The 20,315-nt window shown below is 44.2% G+C and overlaps 1 protein-coding gene across 1 annotated transcript in view; it reads right to left on the minus strand.

Annotated features, from left to right (window-relative positions):
- The window catches only part of KMO (kynurenine 3-monooxygenase), an 866,528-nt gene that overhangs the window by 510,669 nt on the left and 335,544 nt on the right, over positions 1-20,315 (minus strand). Inside the window, exon 8 of the mRNA XM_044291809.1 lies at positions 13,411-13,482. Coding sequence (XP_044147744.1) covers positions 13,411-13,482 — 72 coding nt within the window. The remainder of the gene's footprint in view (positions 1-13,410; positions 13,483-20,315) is intronic.

Here is a 20,315-nt window from a genome sequence, read left to right on the forward strand (position 1 = left end):
AGGCAATACAATAATACCCTCAGAAAGAAAAAGCAAGGCAACATCTCAACCAAGCTCCTCCAACTCCAAGACGCTCTTCAGGACAACTGCTTCTGGGAACAATGGAAGCAGATGGACAAAACCAACAAGAACACCAACCTCCACATCCAAAACGGCAACATCTGGCTCCAGTACTTCAAGGACCTGTACAAAGCCATTTCGAGGGAAGATCAAAGCCCAGAACAAAAAGAAATTACAAAAAAGCTGAAGGATATGGAGGAAAAAAAAATAAAAAATGAAAGATTTCCAAAATCCACTAGACACACTGATCACGCTGCAGGAGATAACAGAGAATCTCATTGATAAAGAGTAAAAAAGCCAGCGGCCCAGGTGGGATTCTTCCAGAAATTATCAAATACAGCCCGCCAGGTATCCAGGCCGCATTAGTAAAACTCTACAATGTTGTGCTGAGTGCCGGCTACTTCCCCCAGAGCTGGAACCAGGGCATCATCACCCCCATACACAAGGGCGGAGACAGGTATGACCCAGCCAACTATAGAGGGATATGTGTCAGCAGTATCCTGGGAAAACACCTCAGCAGTATCCTGAATAAGAGGATCCTCAGCTTCCTCACCCAGCACAACATCCTCAGCAGAAGCCAAGCAGGCTTCATACCAAACCACCGCACCACATCTACACCCTGCAGAGCCTCATGAAGAGCCATGTCCACAATACAAAGCATGGAAAGATCTATGCCTGCTTTGTGGACTTTAAGAAGGCCTTTGACTCAGTGTGGCATCCGAGTCTATTCCTGAAACTTCTTCAAAGCGGAATAGGAGGAAAAACATGATGTCATCAGAAGTTCCTACACTGAGAACAGATGCAGCGTGAAGGTAAATGGGAGGAGAACGGCTTATTTCCAACAGAGCCGAGGAGTCAGACAGGGCTGCAGATTCAGTCCAACCCTGTTTAACATCTACATCAATGAGCTGGCGGCGGCTCTGAAGTCCTCCACAGCACCTGGTCTCATCCTCCATGACACTGAGGTGAAATTTCTCCTTTATGCAGATAATCTTCTGCTACTATCGCCAACTGAGAAAGGTCTCCATGATAACCTGAAAATCCTGGAGAAGTTCAGTAACACATGGGCATTGCCCATCAATCCAAAGAAAACCAACATCATGGTGTTCCAGAAAAGAAATCGAAAAGCAGCCGGGCATTCTCCCTTCCTGTTAAACAACTGTCCAGGCACTGGCCATGTTGGTGGAGTACTTCAAACAGCGCAACAAGAAACACAGGTCTCGCATGGAGGCCCAGTCATTGGTAGTGAAGTGGGGCTGTTCCGCCGAGCGACTTACCCGTGCGTGAAGCAGCTGAAACTCCACTATCGCCTGCTGCTGCTCGCAGTCTGGTCAGCATGTGCAAGGTGAAGTTCCACCTTGTGGGCACGTCGCATATGAGGCAGTGAGCGGGAAGGCCAAAGTTACACTGTAGCACTGACATATTAGGGTAATTTTTAAGGAATCTCTGCACCACCAAATTCAGCACATGCACCAGGCAAGGGATGTGCATCAAACCGGATAGTCCCAGAGCTGCTACGAGATTTTGCCCATTATCGCACACCAACAGGCCAGGCTTGAGGCTCACTGGCACCAACCACTCATTGGTCTGTTATTCAAGGCCCGTCCACAGCTCCTGCGCGGTTTGTCCCACAAACAGATACGTTTTAAAACTGCCTGCTGTCGTTTACCCCTGGCTGTGCTGAAGTTGGTGGTGAAGGTGTTACGCTGAGCGGATGAGGAGCCGGAAGAGGATGAGGTAGCAGAGTAGAAGGAGGACGCAACAGGAGGCAAACTGAAGCGCCCTGCAATCCTCGGTGGTGGAAGGAAATGCGCCAAACTGCTATCCGCCTTAGGCCCAGCTGCCACTGCATTTACCCAGTGTGCTGTTATGTTTACTGGTCCACGTATCCATAGTGAGGTGCACCTTGCTACAGATGGCGTTGCACAGTGCACACCTGATTTTGTCCCCTTTCTGGAAGAGTAGTGACGGCTGGGCACGATGTACTGTGGGACAGCCACCGCCATAAGGCTTTTAAAACTATCCATCTCCACCAGACGGAATGACAGCATTTCAAAGGCCAGTAATTTAGAAATGCTGGCATTCAGTGCTAGGGATCGCGGGTGGGTAGGGGGGGGGGTAACTTCCTCTTCCTCTCCAGCGTTTAGGAGATGGAGAGCTGAACGCTTCCGTGGGACATTGTGCAGATGCTTGGTGACCCAGATGGTGGTGTTGCTGACAGATCCTCTGTTTTGGCGGTGGCAGGTGGCACTGTCACTCCAGAGGTGGATGAAGAGGCCGAGACTGCAGCAGAAGAGGAAGCAGGAGGAGCCCGAGACCTTTCTTGGTTTTTGAGGTGTCTACTCCACTGCAGCTCGTGCTTTGCACTAAAATGCCTGGTCATGCAGGTTGTGCTCAGGTTGAGAACGTTTATGCCTCGCTTCAGGCTCCGATTGCACAGCGTGCAAACCACTCGTGTCTTGTTGTCAGCACATTGTTTGAAGAACTGCCACGCCAGGGAACTCCTTGGAGCTGGCTTTGGTGTGCTTGGTCCCTTGCTGCGGTGGGCAGTAGCAGGCGTTCTGTCTAGAGGATGGCCGCTCCGCTTTTGCACCCTGCTCCCTCTTCTGCTGTGCTGGTGGCTCTGTGCGACCACCGCCTCTTCCTCCGAACTACATAGGTCACTCGCATGACCTTGATTCCATGTGGGGTCGAGGACCTCATCGTCCTCCACATCATCTTCCACCCAGTCTTCATCCCTGCCTTCCTTGTCGGTCTGCACACCATCAAAAGCCCCAGCAGTTGGCACCTGTGTTTTGTCATCATCCGAGACGTGCTGTGATTGTCCTCCCATGTACTCATCTTGAAAGATAAGTGGTTGGGCATTGGTGCACTCAATCTCTTCCACTTCTGGGGCAGGGCTAGGTGGATGGCCCTGGGAAACCCTGCTAACAGAGTCATCAAAAAGCAGAAGAGACTGTTGCATGATTTGTAAGGGGGTGAAGTGAAAGACTGATGGACAACTGTGGTCTTTCAGCAGGAGAGTGGGTGGGATACAATGTAAAGGAACTGGATTCACTGTCAGCAACCCAATCTACTATCGCCTGTACTTGTTCAGGCCTCACCATTCGTAGAGCCGCATTAGGCCCGACCAACTACCGCTGCCGGTTCGGTCGCCTACTCCATCAACTGCAAGATGCTATCCTATCAATATGGGCCAACATTTCTAAAGAATGCCATAAGAACCTTGTTGAATCAATGCCACGTAGAATTAAGGCAGTTCTGAAGGCAAAAGAGGGTCCAACACCGTATTAGTATGGTGTTCCTAATAATTCTTTAGGCGAGTGTATATATATATAATTTTTTTTTTTTTAGGGTTTCCATAGTCTAAGGCCTCTTTCACACGGGCGTCTTATTTTTGGCCCGGATAATAGGCGGGTGCGTTGCCGGAAAATGCTAAATTTCTCCGCGCGAGTGCAAGACATTGAAATGCGTTTTGCACTCGCATGAGAATAATCGCGCATGTTTGGTACCCAAACCCGAACTTCTTCACAGAAGTTCGGGCTTGGGATTGATGTTCTGAAGATTGTATTATTTTGACCTGTGGTGACGTCAGATCACATGGTCCATCACCGTGGTGATGGAGCATGTGATCTGACATCACCACAGGTCCTTTAGCCCACAGCTCATTATTCAAGAAGTAAAGAGACCGGGAACTACGCGATCAAAAGGAGAAGGGGAGTTAAATTTTTTATTTATTTTTTAACCCCTCCAGCACTATTATACTATGCATTCTGTATTCAGAATGCTATTATTTATTTGAAAATAATACAGTGAATAGACTGTCACCTAGTAACCATGTGTGAAAATCGCACCGCATCCGCACTTGCTTTCGGATGCTATGGGATTTTCACGCACCCCATTCACTTCTATGGGGCCTGCGTCGCATGAAAAAAAAAATTTAAATCGCACAATATAGAGCATGCTGCGATTTTCACTCAACGCGCAAGTGATGCGGGAAAATCACCGCTCATGTGCACAGCCCCGTAGAAATGAATGTGTCCGGATTCAGTGCGTTCACCTCATGCATTGCACCCGCACGGAAAACTCGCCCCTGTGATAGGGGCCTAAGAGCCATAGTTTTTTTCAGTTTTTGGGCAATTATCTTGGGTAAGGTATGATTTTTGCGGGAGGAGATGACTGTTTGATTGGTACTATTTTGTCGTAAATACAACTTTTTTGATCACTTTTATTACCTTTTTGGGGGAGTAAGGTTGGCAAAATTTCAATTTTCTCATATATTTTTATGGCGTTCACCGTACGGGGAAAGTAACATGACCATTTTATAGATCAGGTCGTTACGGACGCGGCGATACCTAATGTGTAGTGTATTTTTTTTTTATTCTGTGATAAGTGTTTTTTTATCTTAACTTTTTTTTTACTTTTTTTTTTACCCAAACCCACTTGGTTTTGAAGATTCAGTGGGTCTGATGTCTGTATAATACAGTACACTATATAGTGTTTTGTACTGTATTTTGCCTACACTGTCTGAACAGATCTCTGCCTTTAGCACAGATCTGTTCAGCACCATGTACAGCACGATGCCTGAGAAGGCGTACTGTTGCCATGGGAACCTTCCCAGTCTGCTCAGTAAGGACTCGGAAATAGGGCATACCGGTACGCCCTAAGTCCTTAAGGGGTTAATAACTGAATATGGCAGCAGTATATAACCCTGGAATTTCAAATGTCAAGATTTCAAACCCCTGTATTTAAAGGGTGTATCTCACACGCCCTGATCCACACTAGGACACTATCAAAGAATTGTGCCCAAAATGTCTTTATTTGAAATAACTGAATAGAAAGACAGTATATAAAGGCGGTATCTCACAATGACATCTGCAGCAAAGGCTGCCAACTAAAAATTTTTGCCGAAACGGGTGTTTGTTTAGTAACTGAATTTGACAGCAGTATATAACCCTGGAATTTCACACGTGCTGATGCTGCAAGGCCAGAAAAATAGTGGAATCTGGCAAAATGTTTTTCAAAAATCAAGAAAATGATGGCTGTATTTCTAGCTTAAATTGCACACTGACTAATCCAGATGTTGTATATTGCCCAAAAAGTTTTTTTTTTTTGAGGGGGGGGGGGGTAACAGAATATGAAAACTGTATATATTAAACTTGAATTTCACACTTGCAGATCTGGAAAATAGTGTTTTTTGGCAACAAAAAAAAGTTTGTGTTTTTAAAAACCCAGAAAATGATGGCTGTATTTCTAGCTTAAATTGCACACCGACTAAGCCTGCAAATGCACCAGATGTTGTAAATTGCCCCCAAAAATTGTGATTTAAAAAACAAAAAACAAAACCTGATTTGTGCCGTTTTTAAAGCTTGTCCCAAAAGCTCAGATGCAGTGCTAGTGCACTGAGCTTGCATAAAATGACCGCCGCTGCCCACCTAACTGACTTATAAAAGTTATATTTTTTCGGTCACTGGGCTCAGGGCAGGATAAAAAAAATATATATAATTGTGCCCTGCACCCACACAACACAATGTATGTAGATCATTGATTTAGATTCACGTTTTGAGCAAAGATTCTCTCCTATTCTCTCCCTGAAATCACCAGCAGTATCCTCTCCCTACACTAATCACAGCAGAGTGACATGCAGCACTACGTGACTCCAGCTTATATATAGGCTGGGTCACATGCTACACTGGCCAATCACAGCCATGCCATGCCTCAGAGTTAAACGCTTGTTGATTGGCTGCTCTGCAGCCTTTTAAAAAGCGCCGAGAAATCACTTTTACTGAAATGTTTCGGGTTTACAGTTTGGGTTTGCGCAACCCTATTCGGGAGGAATCATTTGTTCAGATGGAAAAAATGACGAATATTCTAAAAAAACAAATATACAGTATAGCACTATACTTAATATAGTGCTCTATATATATACACATATATATATATATACACTACGTGCAGAATTATTAGGCAAATTAGTATTTTGACCACATCACCCTCTTTATGCATGTTGTCTTACTCCAAGCTGTATAGGCTCGAAAGCCTACTACCAATTAAGCATATTAGGTGATGTGCATCTCTGTAATGAGAAGGGGTGTGGTCTAATGACATCAACACCCTATATCAGGTGTGCATAATTATTAGGCAACTTCCTTTACTTTGGCAAAATGGGTCAAAAGAAGGACTTGACAGGCTCAGAAAAGTCAAAAATAGTGAAATATCTTGCAGAGGGATGCAGCACTCTTAAAATTGCAAAGCTTCTGAAGCGTGATCATCGAACAATCAAGCGTTTCATTCAAAATAGTCAACAGGGTCGCAAGAAGCGTGTGGAAAAACCAAGGCGCAAAATAACTGCCCATGAACTGAGAAAAGTCAAGCGTGCAGCTGCCAAGATGCCACTTGCCACCAGTTTGGCCATATTTCAGAGCTGCAACATCACTGGAGTGCCCAAAAGCACAAGGTGTGCAATACTCAGAGACATGGCCAAGGTAAGAAAGGCTGAAAGACGACCACCACTGAACAAGACACACAAGCTGAAACGTCAAGACTGGGCCAAGAAATATCTCAAGACTGATTTTTCTAAGGTTTTATGGACTGATGAAATGAGAGTGAGTCTTGATGGGCCAGATGGCTGGATTGGTAAAGGGCAGAGAGCTCCAGTCCGACTCAGACGCCAGCAAGGTGGAGGTGGAGTACTGGTTTGGGCTGGTATCATCAAAGATGAGCTTGTGGGGCCTTTTTGGGTTGAGGATGGAGTCAAGCTCAACTCCCAGTCCTACTGCCAGTTTCTGGAAGACACCTTCTTCAAGCAGTGGTACAGGAAGAAGTCTGCAAGGTAAGAAAAACATGATTTTCATGCAGGACAATGCTCCATCACACGCGTCCAAGTACTCCACAACGTGGCTGGCAAGAAAGCGTATAAAAGAAGAAAATCTAATGACATGGCCTCCTTGTTCACCTGATCTGAACCCCATTGAGAACCTGTGGTCCATCATCAAATGTGAGATTTACAAGGAGGGAAAACAGTACACCTCTCTGAACAGTGTCTGGGAGGCTGTGGTTGCTGCTGCACGCAATGTTGATGGTGAACAGATAAAAACACTGACAGAATCCATGGATGGCAGGCTTTTGAGTGTCCTTGCAAAGAAAGGTGGCTATATTGGTCACTGATTTGTTTTTGTTTTGTTTTTGAATGTCAGAAATGTATATTTGTGAATGTTGAGATGTTATATTGGTTTCACTAGTAAAAATAAATAATTGAAATGGGTATATATTTGTTTTTTGTGAAGTTGCCTAATAATTATGTACAGTAATAGTCACCTGCACACACAGATATCCCCCTAAAATAGCTAAAACTAAAAACAAACTAAAAACTACTTCCAAAAATATTCAGCTTTGATATTAATGAGTTTTTTGGGTTCATTGAGAACATGGTTGTTGTTCAATAATAAAATTAATCCTCAAAAATACAACTTGCCTAATAATTCTGCACTCCCTGTATATATATATATATATATATATATATATTCATATTTTAGAATATTCGTCATTTGTTTTCCCCATTTGAAGTGAACACTGAACACTGTTCACTTCAGATGGAATAAAATTATGAATATTCAAAAATACGAATATATAGCACTATATAATATATAGCACTTTTTTTATTTTTATTTTTTTTGTCATTTTTTTTTCCATCTCAAACCATGATTTCTCCCTGCTTAAGTTGCTTGTGGGCCAATGAGTCATTGGCCCACAAGTAAGAAGCAGGGAGGAATCATGTGTTCAGATGGAAAAAATGACGCATATTCGATATAACAAATATATAGCACTATAGTCTAAATATATATCTCAAAGTGGTGATATTCAAGATAAAAATTAGTTTTTCGAATATTTGTGCTCAACACTACTGGCTTCGTATCATACGGACAGTGTTCAGGCAAAAGACGGCGTCACTTCCGGGCGAAGCAGTGTGAGGTGGCCAGCTCAGGCTACTTTCACACTAGCAGCAGCCTTCTTAGGCTGGCTATTCTGTCGGGTGAACAGCCTGACAGATCCGTGCTGCCACTAGTGCACGCATGCCGCCGGAGGTCCGCTCCGGCCCCACTGACTATAATACTATAATGGGGGCGGGCTGGAGTTCGGGCAGCAGCATGGCAAACATGCCGAGCAGCGGACGTAATAAAACTACAACATGAGTAGCCTCAGTTTGGTGCAGGAATCTGAGGAATGGTTATGGAATAATCTAAATATGAACTCAGGACGGACATACACAGCTCCCATTTTAGAAGCGGTCAGCACTGTCAAGTGTGACCGCTTCTATGATGTCCTAAAATAACACGGTAATGAACCCCTTAGTAACCACCCATACGCCTTTTTACGGCGGTCACTAAGGGACCTTAGGCTGGGCCGCCGCGTTTTTAAGGCGGCCCAGTCTAAGCGCTGCACGGCTCCCCCGGCTCTCACATGAGAGCCGGGGCCCTGCTCTAACAGCCCGGACCGGCAGGAGTGCCGATCAGGGCTGTTTAACCCTTTACATGCCGGGCGCAATGGCGCCCGCTTCATGTAAAGTGGTGACAGAGGGAGCGGACTCCCTCTGTCTCCCATCAGCAACCCGAAAATGCGATTGCGGAGTGCTGATGTCTTGGAAAGCTTACCTTTCTTCTGATCAGGGCCCCGAGCCTGTCTTCAGTTATCTCCAGCAGGCTGTGCCGCTCTGGCGCAGCCTGCTGGTCAATGTTTGAATAGCATTGCTATTGAAATGTAATGCATTATAGAGATAATGCATTACATTTTAAAAGCAATCAAAATAATGTATATTATAGTCCCCTTGTGGGACTATTAAGTAGTAAAAAAAAAATAGAAAAAAAATACACGTTTATTAAATAAAAAAATGCCATAAAGTAAAACAAAATATGCTTTTTTTTTCATTGAAAATACGCTTTTCAATGAAAAAAATTGCAAAAATAAAATATGCCCCATATGTTTGGTATTACCGCATCCGTAACGACCCAGACTACATAAATATTACATAAATTATCCCCTATGGTGAACGCCATACAAAATAAAAAAAAGACAGGATTTATCATTTATTCTTAGTTTCCACCGAAAAAAAAACGTATTAACAAGCGTTCAAAAAGCGTAATTTACTCCAAAATGATACCAATGAAAAATACAAGTCGTCCCCCAAAAATCAAGCCCTCAGACAACTCCATAGGAAAAAATGTTAATAAAAGGAGATTTATTGCAAAAAAAGTTGTAAAAAGTTATATATTATAAGTATTTAGTATCACTGTAATCGAATTGACCCAGAGAATAAAGATATTATGTTATTTGTACCGAAAAATTAACGCCGTAAAATTTATAATGTAAAAACGCAGTGGCAGTATCGCTATTTTTCCCCCTATCTCCCTCCCAGAAAGAGTTAATAAAAGTTAATCAGAAAGTTATTTGTACACCAAAATGGCGCCATTAAAAATTTAAACTTGTCCCGTAAAAAAACAAGCCCTCATAAAGGTATATTGACAAAAAAATAAAAAAAAGTTATAGCTCTTGGAATGAGACCATGAAAAAAGGAAGAAAAACACTTGGTCATAAAGGCCCAAACAGGCTTGGTCACTAATTGGTTAAGAAATGGTGATAACGCCATATCACTGTTTCTTAATACTGAGGTAGATTGTAAATACCGGCATATTGCCCAACCTTATGTGACACCAGACTGAGGGTCCTGTCAGTTTTTGTGGCAGTTTTTGAGCCAAATTAAGAACTGGATCTAGCAAGTTCATTTCCCCCTTCCTTTTGAAATCATTTCTGTCTCTATTTCAAAACACTGCATTAAAAACGTATACACTATTTTTTGTGGCAGGTTTTGTGGAACAACAACCTAGGGCCTTATTCACATGACCATAGATTTGGTCGGCATCTGATGCAAATTTTTTGCAGACCCATTCATTTCAATGGGTCGCACAAGATGCATAAGTTAAAGTGGCCTATTGCTATTGTCTGGGGTATCCCTTGACCCTTAAGAGGTATTTGCGATTATATGTCCCTCTGTAAGAGTAAGTAGTTGTGAGGCCAGTTGCGGTTAAGCAACAAGGACATGGAGTCCCCTTTGTAGATGGTATAAATGTGGGTATTCAGATGTAGGATTGCCAGAGTGGTGTAGAGTGGGCTACCCTGTCTCTGTAGATGTTGTATGCACATGTCACAGTGCTCCTACCTGGATCCCAGACATGGTGTAGTCTGAAGCAAAAAGGGGTTGTTGAACTTGGGTAAAGAATGAGTAGAATAAACAGAGTCCAGACTTTGTATTAACATTGAACACAGCTTTACTTGGCATAAAATTCATCAAGGAACAAATCTTTCAACTTGATCTTGGTCATCAGCAGGTATTGGCTTAACTCTGGCAGGCAAACACAATATCAGCTCGGCTATGCTGTAGCTTTCTCAGCTATGCTATTTTGGCTGGAGTAAATAGGAACTTCTTCCTCTTCTGCGGGAACTTAGCTGTCTGTAGTCTGTCTCTTTATCTTTAATCAAATTAACTTCTTCCTGGCATCAAGTTCTCTTAGCTTGGGGTTAAGGCAATGCAATCCCAGGAGGGGACAAGCAACCGTGTAGAACTTTCAGGGCCTGTGGGCAGTGGTGTATATAGAGAAGTAAGGGCCCCATAGCAAGGATCAAACCAGGCCCCACACAGGACAGAAGAGTTTCCGCCTAAACCCCTTTCAATGACCCTTGGGTCATTTTTTCCACTGCCTCATTTGCTAAAAGTTGTTCCTTTAGACGGCACAGTCCTGTTCAAGTTTTCACCCCAGTAGAAGAGGGAATGATCCCAACTGGACCCCCTCTTGCCCTGGGCCCCATAGCAGTTGCATGGTCTGCCACTATGGTAGTTACGCCCCTGCCTGTGGGTCTAGCAGAGCAGACAGTGCTCTGCTAGCCAACACAAAACCTTTCCCCAGGAGGGGGTAGGCTAGATTGACTAACACTGATTAAACTCTAGAAAGGGCTGAAAGTAACAAGGAGGTTCCTCTCCAGAGAAACTCTGTGCACAGATTTGCCGCCATCTGCTTGTGAACCAGGCACATTACGCTTTAACATTGTTTTATAAGGAAATTATACATATACATTGCAGGATATGGTAATACATATATATCTGTGTTAGGAGCTCATGATAGTACAGAGTAAAATACCATAATGAACGTAGGATGGTATAAAATGGCAAGTCAGTTGTGGTGTGCCAGAACCGACAATGAGGTAGGCCTGAGAAAGAAGAGGGCTTACCAAGGAAAAGAAAATAAGAAAAAGGAAAATAAATGTTATAATGTGGTGTGGTGGGAGGGTCATTCAACGCTGACCTTGAATGGTATGGAGCCAGGTAAGAGGTGTCCCTTAAATAGGCTATGAGTAAATAACGAGCCCCTCCCACAATCACAGGCCAGCTGGCCTTAATACATATGATGACACATGATACACCAATAAAGATAGTGAGGGTCCAAAAGAGTTGGTAATGCCACTCTAGGTCATTACATTAGCGTTCTGCACATAATGCAGAACGCAACCGATTGGTATCTGTGTTTTGCAGACCTCAAAAACAGTTATGGTCATGTGCAGAAGGCCTTAGGGGACTTGCACACTATGTAGATTTGTATGCAGAAAATCTGCATGAAATCTGCACTAGTTATTGCAGTTTTGGTGTGCTTGGTTGTGCAGTTTTCAGTGCAAATTTGATGCGGTTTTGGCAAAGATCTCACCCTTCCATTGAAAGGGGTGAAATCCGCACACACAAAAAAATAATGCAGCAAATTGACATGCTGAGGATTTTAAAATCCGCATAGCAGGCCAATATTCGCACCCAAGCAAGAAAAGCAGGGTACACTTGTCTTAAACTTTGCTTGTACTTATTACGCTGCAGCTTTTCCACACGTAATCTGCACTGTGTGCAGGCAGCACTTATAGTGGTTGAGAAATAAACAGATCACCTTAAAGGGAACCTGTCAGCATGAAAATGCTAAATAATTTGAACGTAGCATGTTGTATAGCAGAAGTCTTCAAAGCCCAGAATGGACAGGAATTTAAATGAATAACATACACGTTTTACTGAATCTTTTCCCATGAAACTATATATCAATCTCCTCCTGCTCTATAACATGCTGCCATCAATATAAGATTATCAAAATTGTGTTAGGCCTTATTCACATGTCAGTATTTTGGTCAGTGATTTCCATCAGTGATTGTGAGACAAAACTAGGAGTGGAGGCTACAGAGAAATACGGTATAAGGGCTCATTCACACGAACGTGTGCTGAGCGTTACCGTATTGTGGACCGTATTTACGGATCAGCAATACAAGGACACCGTTCCGTCTGCATTCCGCATCATGGATGCAAACCCATTCACTTCAATGGGTCCACAAATCCGGAGATGCGGAACGGAAGCACGGAACGGAACATTATGGAAGCACTACGGAGTGCTTTCTGGGGTTCCGTTCTGTGCCTCCGCACCGCAAAAAGATAGAAAATGAAAATCTTTTTTGCAGAACGGAAGGATCGCAGAACCATTCAGGTGAATGGGACCACAATCCCCATGCGGCTGGGCCACGGTCGGTGCCCATGCATTGCGGACCGCAATTTGCGGTCCACAGCACGGGCACAGGCTTCACGTGGTCGTGTGAACGAGCCCTAACGGAAAGATCTGCAACTGCTCTCTGTTTAGACCCTGATGGAAATCACTGACCGAATACTGACTGTGTGAGTAAGACCACTTGCACACGAACGTTGTGTGCCCGTGGCCATATTGCAGCCTGCATACGGAGGGTCCGCAATACACTGGCACTAGCCCATGTGCACTCCGCATCACGAATGCGGACCTATTCACTTGAATGGGGCCACAATTACAGAGATGCAGAACGGAGGCAGGGACCAGATCCCCACGGAAGCACTATAGAGTGCTTCCGTGGTGTTTCTGTCTGTGCCTCCGCACAACAAAAAAATAGAACTATTTTTTTGCAGTGCGGATGGATCACGGACCCATTCAAGTTGAATGGGTCTCGATCCGTCCAAGTGGCAAGACGGATGTTGCCTGTGCATTGGGGACCGCAAATTGCACGGAACGGATGCACAACATTTGTGTGCAAGTGGCCTAAGGCCTTAGTCCAACACTGTTGCTGGTCCTTTTCATACCTGTATATACTGTAGTCCTTAACAGTGGTAGACTGGCTACAGACCCTACTGGGAGATTTCCTGGTGGGCCACTACATTTAATATAGAATGAAGTTCTTAATACTTATGAAGTTCTTGTCATGATTTTTTAGTAGGAACACTTCAATGCAATCATTAAAATATTGATAACTTACCAAATTGGGCAATGCAATCATCATAAATGTATTTCTTGGCCATATGTGCAAATAGTTAGGTTCCAAGGCGAACTGGAAAGTAAAGATGCAAAGATAATAATGTAAATGTTGTTTACATGTACAATAACATACAGCCTAAATAAAACAATACATAATGTCACACTTTTACAAATGTAAGTGCACCTAGACATTGCAATAAATAGCGGAAAAAAGCTGTAACAAATTCACTGCACCTAGTTTGCCATGGAGTTGGTTTGGAAAAGCATGGCTTAGCGGGGAAGTGGGGCATGGCCTAAGATGCAACTTTTTGTACCAAAATTGTGCTACAGTACAATTATGTTTCAAAGTAAACCAACCAATACTGTAGTTGGTATTAACATAGGCAAACATTTCTAGGCATTCACCAAATTTATCACCTGGGGCAGTAGACTGGGAAAGTGGCCTATAAAACAAATAAATAAATAAATAAATAAACAAAAACAAATGAAAAGAGAGACCCTGGTTGTAGCTGGGTCCAAATTGATAGAAGGTGGGATAATACAGGTTTGAAGGGACAACAGAAGTGGACAGGGTGATCAGTACCATAGTGCAGCACAAAATTATCACTCCAGCAGAACCAAATACCACAGTGCAGCACAAAACATCACAGTGCTCAGTACTGTTGCGGTCTTTCACTGTGGAATGAAAGAGTCCTCATTGCAGCATTACTTTACACTATAGAGATGAGCTAAAAGATTCCAAACTAATCAGATTGCCAGATGATTTTTTGTGAAATTCATAAATTAAACGAATCTGAAGCTTTTGGATGAATTGCATAAAATCGGTCACCAGCACCATTTTACTTTTAATATTGATGGAGACAAACCATGAGGGAGGAAGAAGACAGAGGATCACATAACACTAAGTGTAAGTGATAATGAGGGCTTGCCCTAATTGGTAGTTTTGGGTGAATCGAGCCATCCGAAAGGAATTTGGCCCAAAGTTTTGTAAAAATCCGATTTAACATAAATCTGTATTTCCTCGTGCTAATCAATATGTTTTCCTAAAATGGCGGCTGTATGTTTTACAGATTGAAAGTAAGAAGCCTGGGAATGCAATATGACCTATAATGCTGTGCAGCTAGCCATAACCTGTGATGTCGTTGCCATTTCACTATGTTGCTAAAAACTGTTTTAAAAAGAAAATTAGAGAGGGAGAGTGCAGGGAGATCGTAGGGCAAGTATTTTTAGACTGTATGGAGAGTGTAGAGCAGGCATAGCTTACAGCTATTAGGGCATGCTGGGAGTTGTAGTTTTGCAACAACTGGAGGGCCGCAGTTTGGACATGCCTGGTGTAGAGAGACAGCAAGGGAGTCTGCAGGTTGAGTATAATCACTGTGTGCACCACATTCTTTTTATTTTATTTTTCATTTTTCAAGATTAACATACACAATATAAAAATGCACACATAAATTTAATTTTAAAAAAGTCACGTTCTAGTGCACCCACATTCAGAGTTAATCCCTTACTTTAGGGATACAGTTAGTGTGCCTGAGTATAAAAGGCAGGTGTAATCGTTGTGTGCATCATGTTCTACTGGATCGACATTCTGAGTTATTCTATTTTAGTGATACAGTTAGTGTGCCTGAGTGTATAAGGTAGATGTAATTGCTGTGTGCATCATGTTTTAGTGCACCCACATTCAAAGTTTTTCCCTTAATTTTGTGATAAAGTTATGTTGTGTCCATGTGCCAGGACAGTATGATCTTTTACCCTGTACATACTGTAAGTGTACAGTGGAGAAAAATGTATCATAGTGAATGCCTTCTGTTAGCTGTTGCATTACATAGCATCAGTATGACGCCATGGTTAAATATCTTGTTTCATACAACTGTGCAGTGGAGCAAAATTTAAAGGGTTTCTACCACTTGGATTTCACATAATTAGGTGTCAGACACTAGCGCTCCGCTAGTGTCTGCTCTGCCAAACTATCCTGCTATAATAGATTTTGGGGCAGCCGTTTACCTAAAAAAAGAACTTTTATTAATATGCTAATGACCGTCTAGGTGCTATGGGGGTGTCATTAGCACCTAGAGGATCGGTCTACCTTCTCAAGATGCCGCCGCTCAGCGCCTCCCTCCAGCCCGCCCATCTGCTTCGGAATGCATCAAACGGACGACTTCACGCGCATGCGCAGTGAATGTCCGACCGCTTCCCTGCTCAGACATCTCCACTGCGCCTGTTCCTCGGAGCACTATGACGTCATCGGCGCAGGCGCAGTGGAGATGTCTGAGCAGGGAAGCGGTCGGAAATTCACTGCGCATGCACCGAATACAGCCGCGCACGGCGCATGCGCGTGAAGTCGTCCGTTTGATGCATTCCGAAGCAGATGGGCGGGCTGGAGGGAGGCGCTGAGCGGCGGCATCTTGAGAAGGTAGACCGATCCTCTAGGTGCTAATGACGCCCCCATAGCACCTAGAGGGTCATTAGCATATTAATAAAAGTTCTTTTTTTAGGTAAACGGCTGCCCCAAAATCTATTATAGCAGGATAGTTTGGCAGAGCAGACACTAGCGGAGCGCTAGTGTCTGACACCTAATTATGTGAAATCCAAGTGGTAGAAACCCTTTAATAGAGATGAGCGAATTGAAGTTGACAAAGTGGAAGTCGATCAGAATTTCAGTAAAATTTTTATTTGCACTGAATCCAAATTTCCTCACGCTTCGTGGTAACGAATCACATTTTTTCCTAAAATGGCTGCTGCATGTGTTAGGACATGGAGCAAAGAAGTCTGGGAACGAGGGATCACCCACAATGCCATGCATGCAGCCAATCAGCAGCCAGCCAGCCCCTGTGATGTCACAGCCCTATAAATAGCCTCAGCCATTTTGGATTCTGCCATTTTCCAGTGTGCTTAGTTCTGGGAGAGACATCAGCAGGTGCTAGGAACAGTGCTAGGAAAAACTTTATTGTGCTAAAAAATCAATTTAGAAGTTTAGGGAAAGATTATTCAAGGTGTAGGGAAAATATAGGAAGGCATCAGCCACACTATAAAAGGAGAACAGGGTGCAATAGGAGAGTGTACAGCCTAATTAATAGGGGGGGGGGGAATTGATAAAATATGTCATAATTGCCGTTCAGCTGTGAAGTTACATTGTACTACAGCCATTTACGGGTTGTATTAAGAGGAAATATACTTATGTCCTATTAGCCGTTCTGTGTTGATTTTACATTGTGGGGGTGTATTAATAGGTAAAAAAGACTTCCGGTTTCGGCGGCGCCATGTGAGGACGCAGAGCACGGAGCTCCTGCATATCGCTGAACACCTTCTTCATTTTGCAGCGCAGGGAACTGCTTTTCAGCCCTGAGAGACGTCCGACTGACACCACCTACCAGCACCGAGGAGCTGATGGAAAGATATCTCCTCCGTAGTGGGCAGAAGATTACAGGTGCGCAGCTAGCAGCCTCACAGAGCGCGGCAAAAATGGCGGACACTCAGCCACTGATATTCCAGGAGGAGGGCTCCCAAAGTTCTCAGGGCAAGGGATACCCCTTGGGTGGCTCGGTCCCATTGGATTATAAACAGTTAGCCATTGAAGTGGCAATGCGTATAATGCCTCCTTTAACTCCCTGAGGGAAGAAGTAAATCAGACCAGCATACAAGTGGGGGCCCTGGAGAAAGAGCTGCGTTCCTTGCAGCAGCAAGCAGGAGACACTGAATCTACTCTGAAATCTCAACAGCATGCCCTGGAGTACCTGCGGTTTAAAGTGGATGACCTTGAAAACAAGTCCCGCCGCAACAACCTGAGGGTGGTAGGCCTGCCTGAGTCCATTAAACAACCGGACCTTTTGGATGTATGTGAAAAAGAATTGCCTGAGGCCCTGGGCTTAAAAAATTTCTGTCGGGTGGAGCGGGCCCACAGGATTGGCCCAGAAAGAGGCGTCACTAGGGACTCTGACTCGGAGTCTCCCCGCGATGGGGATGGACGGCCTCCCCAAGTTATTTTTAAATTGCTGGACTTTAATAATAAGGTGCCTCTACTTCGCAGTTTTCGTAGGAGACGGCATCAGATAACCATCAGAAGCCACAAAATCTTATTGTTTGAGGATTTCTCGTCCGAGGTGGCGAAAAAACGCAAGGCTTTCGCCCAGTCTGCACTGCACTTTACCAAAGAGACGTCAGGTTTCAACTTCTTTTCCCTGCGATTCTGAAGATCCACAGAGCACACGGAGGGACTATTACCTTTAGATCACCTTCTGAAGCAGAGGAGGCCTTGGGTGAGATTGTGGACTCAGAGCCGCATAATGTCCCCCTTTCTCCTCGGAGGCCCACTCTTAGGGACTCATTGGAACCAGCTGTTCGCCGAGGGAATGACCGTTCGCGCAATGGCCCAGAAAGGGCCTCCAGAAGGGGGCGCTGATACTCCTCAACTCAAAATGTGGTTGGGACTCGTTCCTGAGGGGTAGTATTTGCTAGTGCTGCTCAGCCGTTCCAGATTAGGGATGTATGTTATTCTGCTCTATGCTCCATGTTAGGGGCCTTTTATTGTTCAGTCGTGCAGTTTGCCATTGCTTAGGCTAGGTATGCAAGAGCTCTGCCATGGCCGAAAAAAGGAAAGTCTGTAACTAGATTTAGTGATGGCTGACACCATCTAGTCGTATCCTGCCTAGCGGATTATTGTCTGCTGCCACACATCCAGGCAGTGTTTTTTGGTTATACTTATATTGATTTTGTCTTTTGCTTTTTTGTTCTCTTTCCCTCCCTCCTTTTTCCTTCCCTCCTCCTTTCTCCCTTGGCTTTCTCTGTCCGGGGATCCGTGCACACCAGAGCTGAAATGCGAATCATCTCCTGGAATGTCAAGGGTTTACGCTCCCCACAAAAGCGGTCCAAGATTTTGCGCCACCTGAAGCGTCTTCAACCTGATGTGGTTCTCCTGCAAAAGACGCACTTGGAGGATAAATATTTCTTTCGCCTGAAAAAATTCTGGGTAGGTTCTGTATACGGATCCTCGGCCAGAGAATGCAAAGCTGGAGTACTCACTTTACTTCATAGAAATTTCTCAGGTAAAATACTATCAGAATCTCATGACAGTGAGGGCAGATGGCATAGGCTATTGGTGGAGATTGGAGGAATATCTTATAGTATCCATAATGTATATGCCCCAAATGATAATAACGCCCCCTTTTACGCTCTTCTGGAGAACAGACTGCATATGGATGGAACTCAATAAAATTGTGGGTGGTGATTTTAACTCAGTCGCATCTGTTCTGGAAGACCGGAAGAGAGCTGAGGGGATGGTCAGAGCACAAAGGCTCTCTGACAAGGTCCTACCTCCCTTTTTAGCCTCTACAGGATTATATGATACCTGGCGCTCTCTACATCCTGATGACAGGGAATATGCACATTTTTCACATGCACACGGTGTATGGTCTCGTATTGACTACCTGTTCCTTCCCTTGCATATGTCATCTAGGGTGGTCTCCGCTAAAATTCATGACTTACTTATTTCTGACCACTCACCTATTTCCATTTCCCTGCAGGATACTTACCCTAGAGGAACTGACTTTCTGTGGCGCTTTCCTTCTTTTCTGGCCAAAGATGACAACTTTAAAGATACACTGCAAGGTTGGTGGTGGGAGTTTCAAGGGGATAATTCCTGAGGTGCATCAGATGTTTCGACCCATTGGGAGACTGCTAAAGCGGTCCTGAGGGGTCGAATTCTCAGTTATGTCAGTAATTTACGCAAGGTGGTCGCAAAACAATATCAGGAGGCTAGCTCAACTCTCAGACAGGCATACACTCAATTCCTCCAGGTGGCTACCACTCAGTGCAAGGAGGCCTGGATTGCAGCTAGAAATACCTTTGAACTATGGGTAGATAAAAGGGAGGCAATGCACAGGTCAGAATTCCAGACGGATGTGTTCAGATTTGGGAATAAATCTGGCAAAATGTTGGCTAACTTAGCACGGGGCAGGAGGGCTCCTACAGTCATCACAGCCCTGAAAGGAGAGGGGGGAGTGGTCCAAACAAATCCTAAGTTGATAAATGATTTGCGGGGGAAATACTATGAGCGTCTCTACAGTGACACTCCAGGAGATCCCAAAAAGGGCGAGCGTTTTCTATTAGACGTCAAACTGCCTTCTCTGACTGAGGAACAACAGGGATCTTTGAATGCGGAGGTAACTGCTGAGGAAGTACTACATATAATACGCTCCCTACATAATGGAAAGGCGCCAGGCCCTGACGGTTTCTTGGGGGAATTTTATAAAGTGCTACAAGACAATCTTGCCCCCACGCTAACGGAATATTTTAATCACCTACTACGCACAGGTAGTTTTCCTGCTCATGTTAATGTTGCCCACATCAAATTGATACTCAAGCCTAATAAAGACCCACAAGTTCCAGGCTCGTACCGCCCGATCTCGCTCATTAACCAGGATCTCAAGATCTTGACTAAAATATTAGCTGACAGACTGAGTCTACTAATGCCCACCCTGGTAGGTTCTTCCCAAGTTGGTTTCATTAAAGGGAGGTCGGGGGTGGCCAATATCAGGAAGGTATTGGCGACCTTGGATTGGGTTTGGCGCTGCCCAGCAAGGCTCGACCCCTATTTTGCTGGCTTTAGATGCGGAAAAAGCTTTGATTCATTGCGATGGGACTGGCTTGGGGTGGTGCTCGATAAATTCAAGATTTCTTGTCTCAGGGTTTCTTGTCTCAGGTTTTTCCCCTTCAAAGAGGAACTAGACAGGGTTGTCCGCTCTCCCCCCTCCTCTTTGACTTAGCCATCGAGCCTCTAGCAAGATTTTTGGAGGACTCTGACTTGTACTCAGGTATCACCATAGGTAAGAAAGAGGTCAAACTAGCTTTATATGCTGATGATCTTCAGATTTTTATGGAAACTCCTCAGCGACACTTAGAAACATAGAA

The sequence above is a fragment of the Bufo gargarizans genome, chromosome 4 (genome assembly GCF_014858855.1).
Source record: "Bufo gargarizans isolate SCDJY-AF-19 chromosome 4, ASM1485885v1, whole genome shotgun sequence".
Lineage (NCBI taxonomy): Eukaryota > Metazoa > Chordata > Amphibia > Anura > Bufonidae > Bufo > Bufo gargarizans.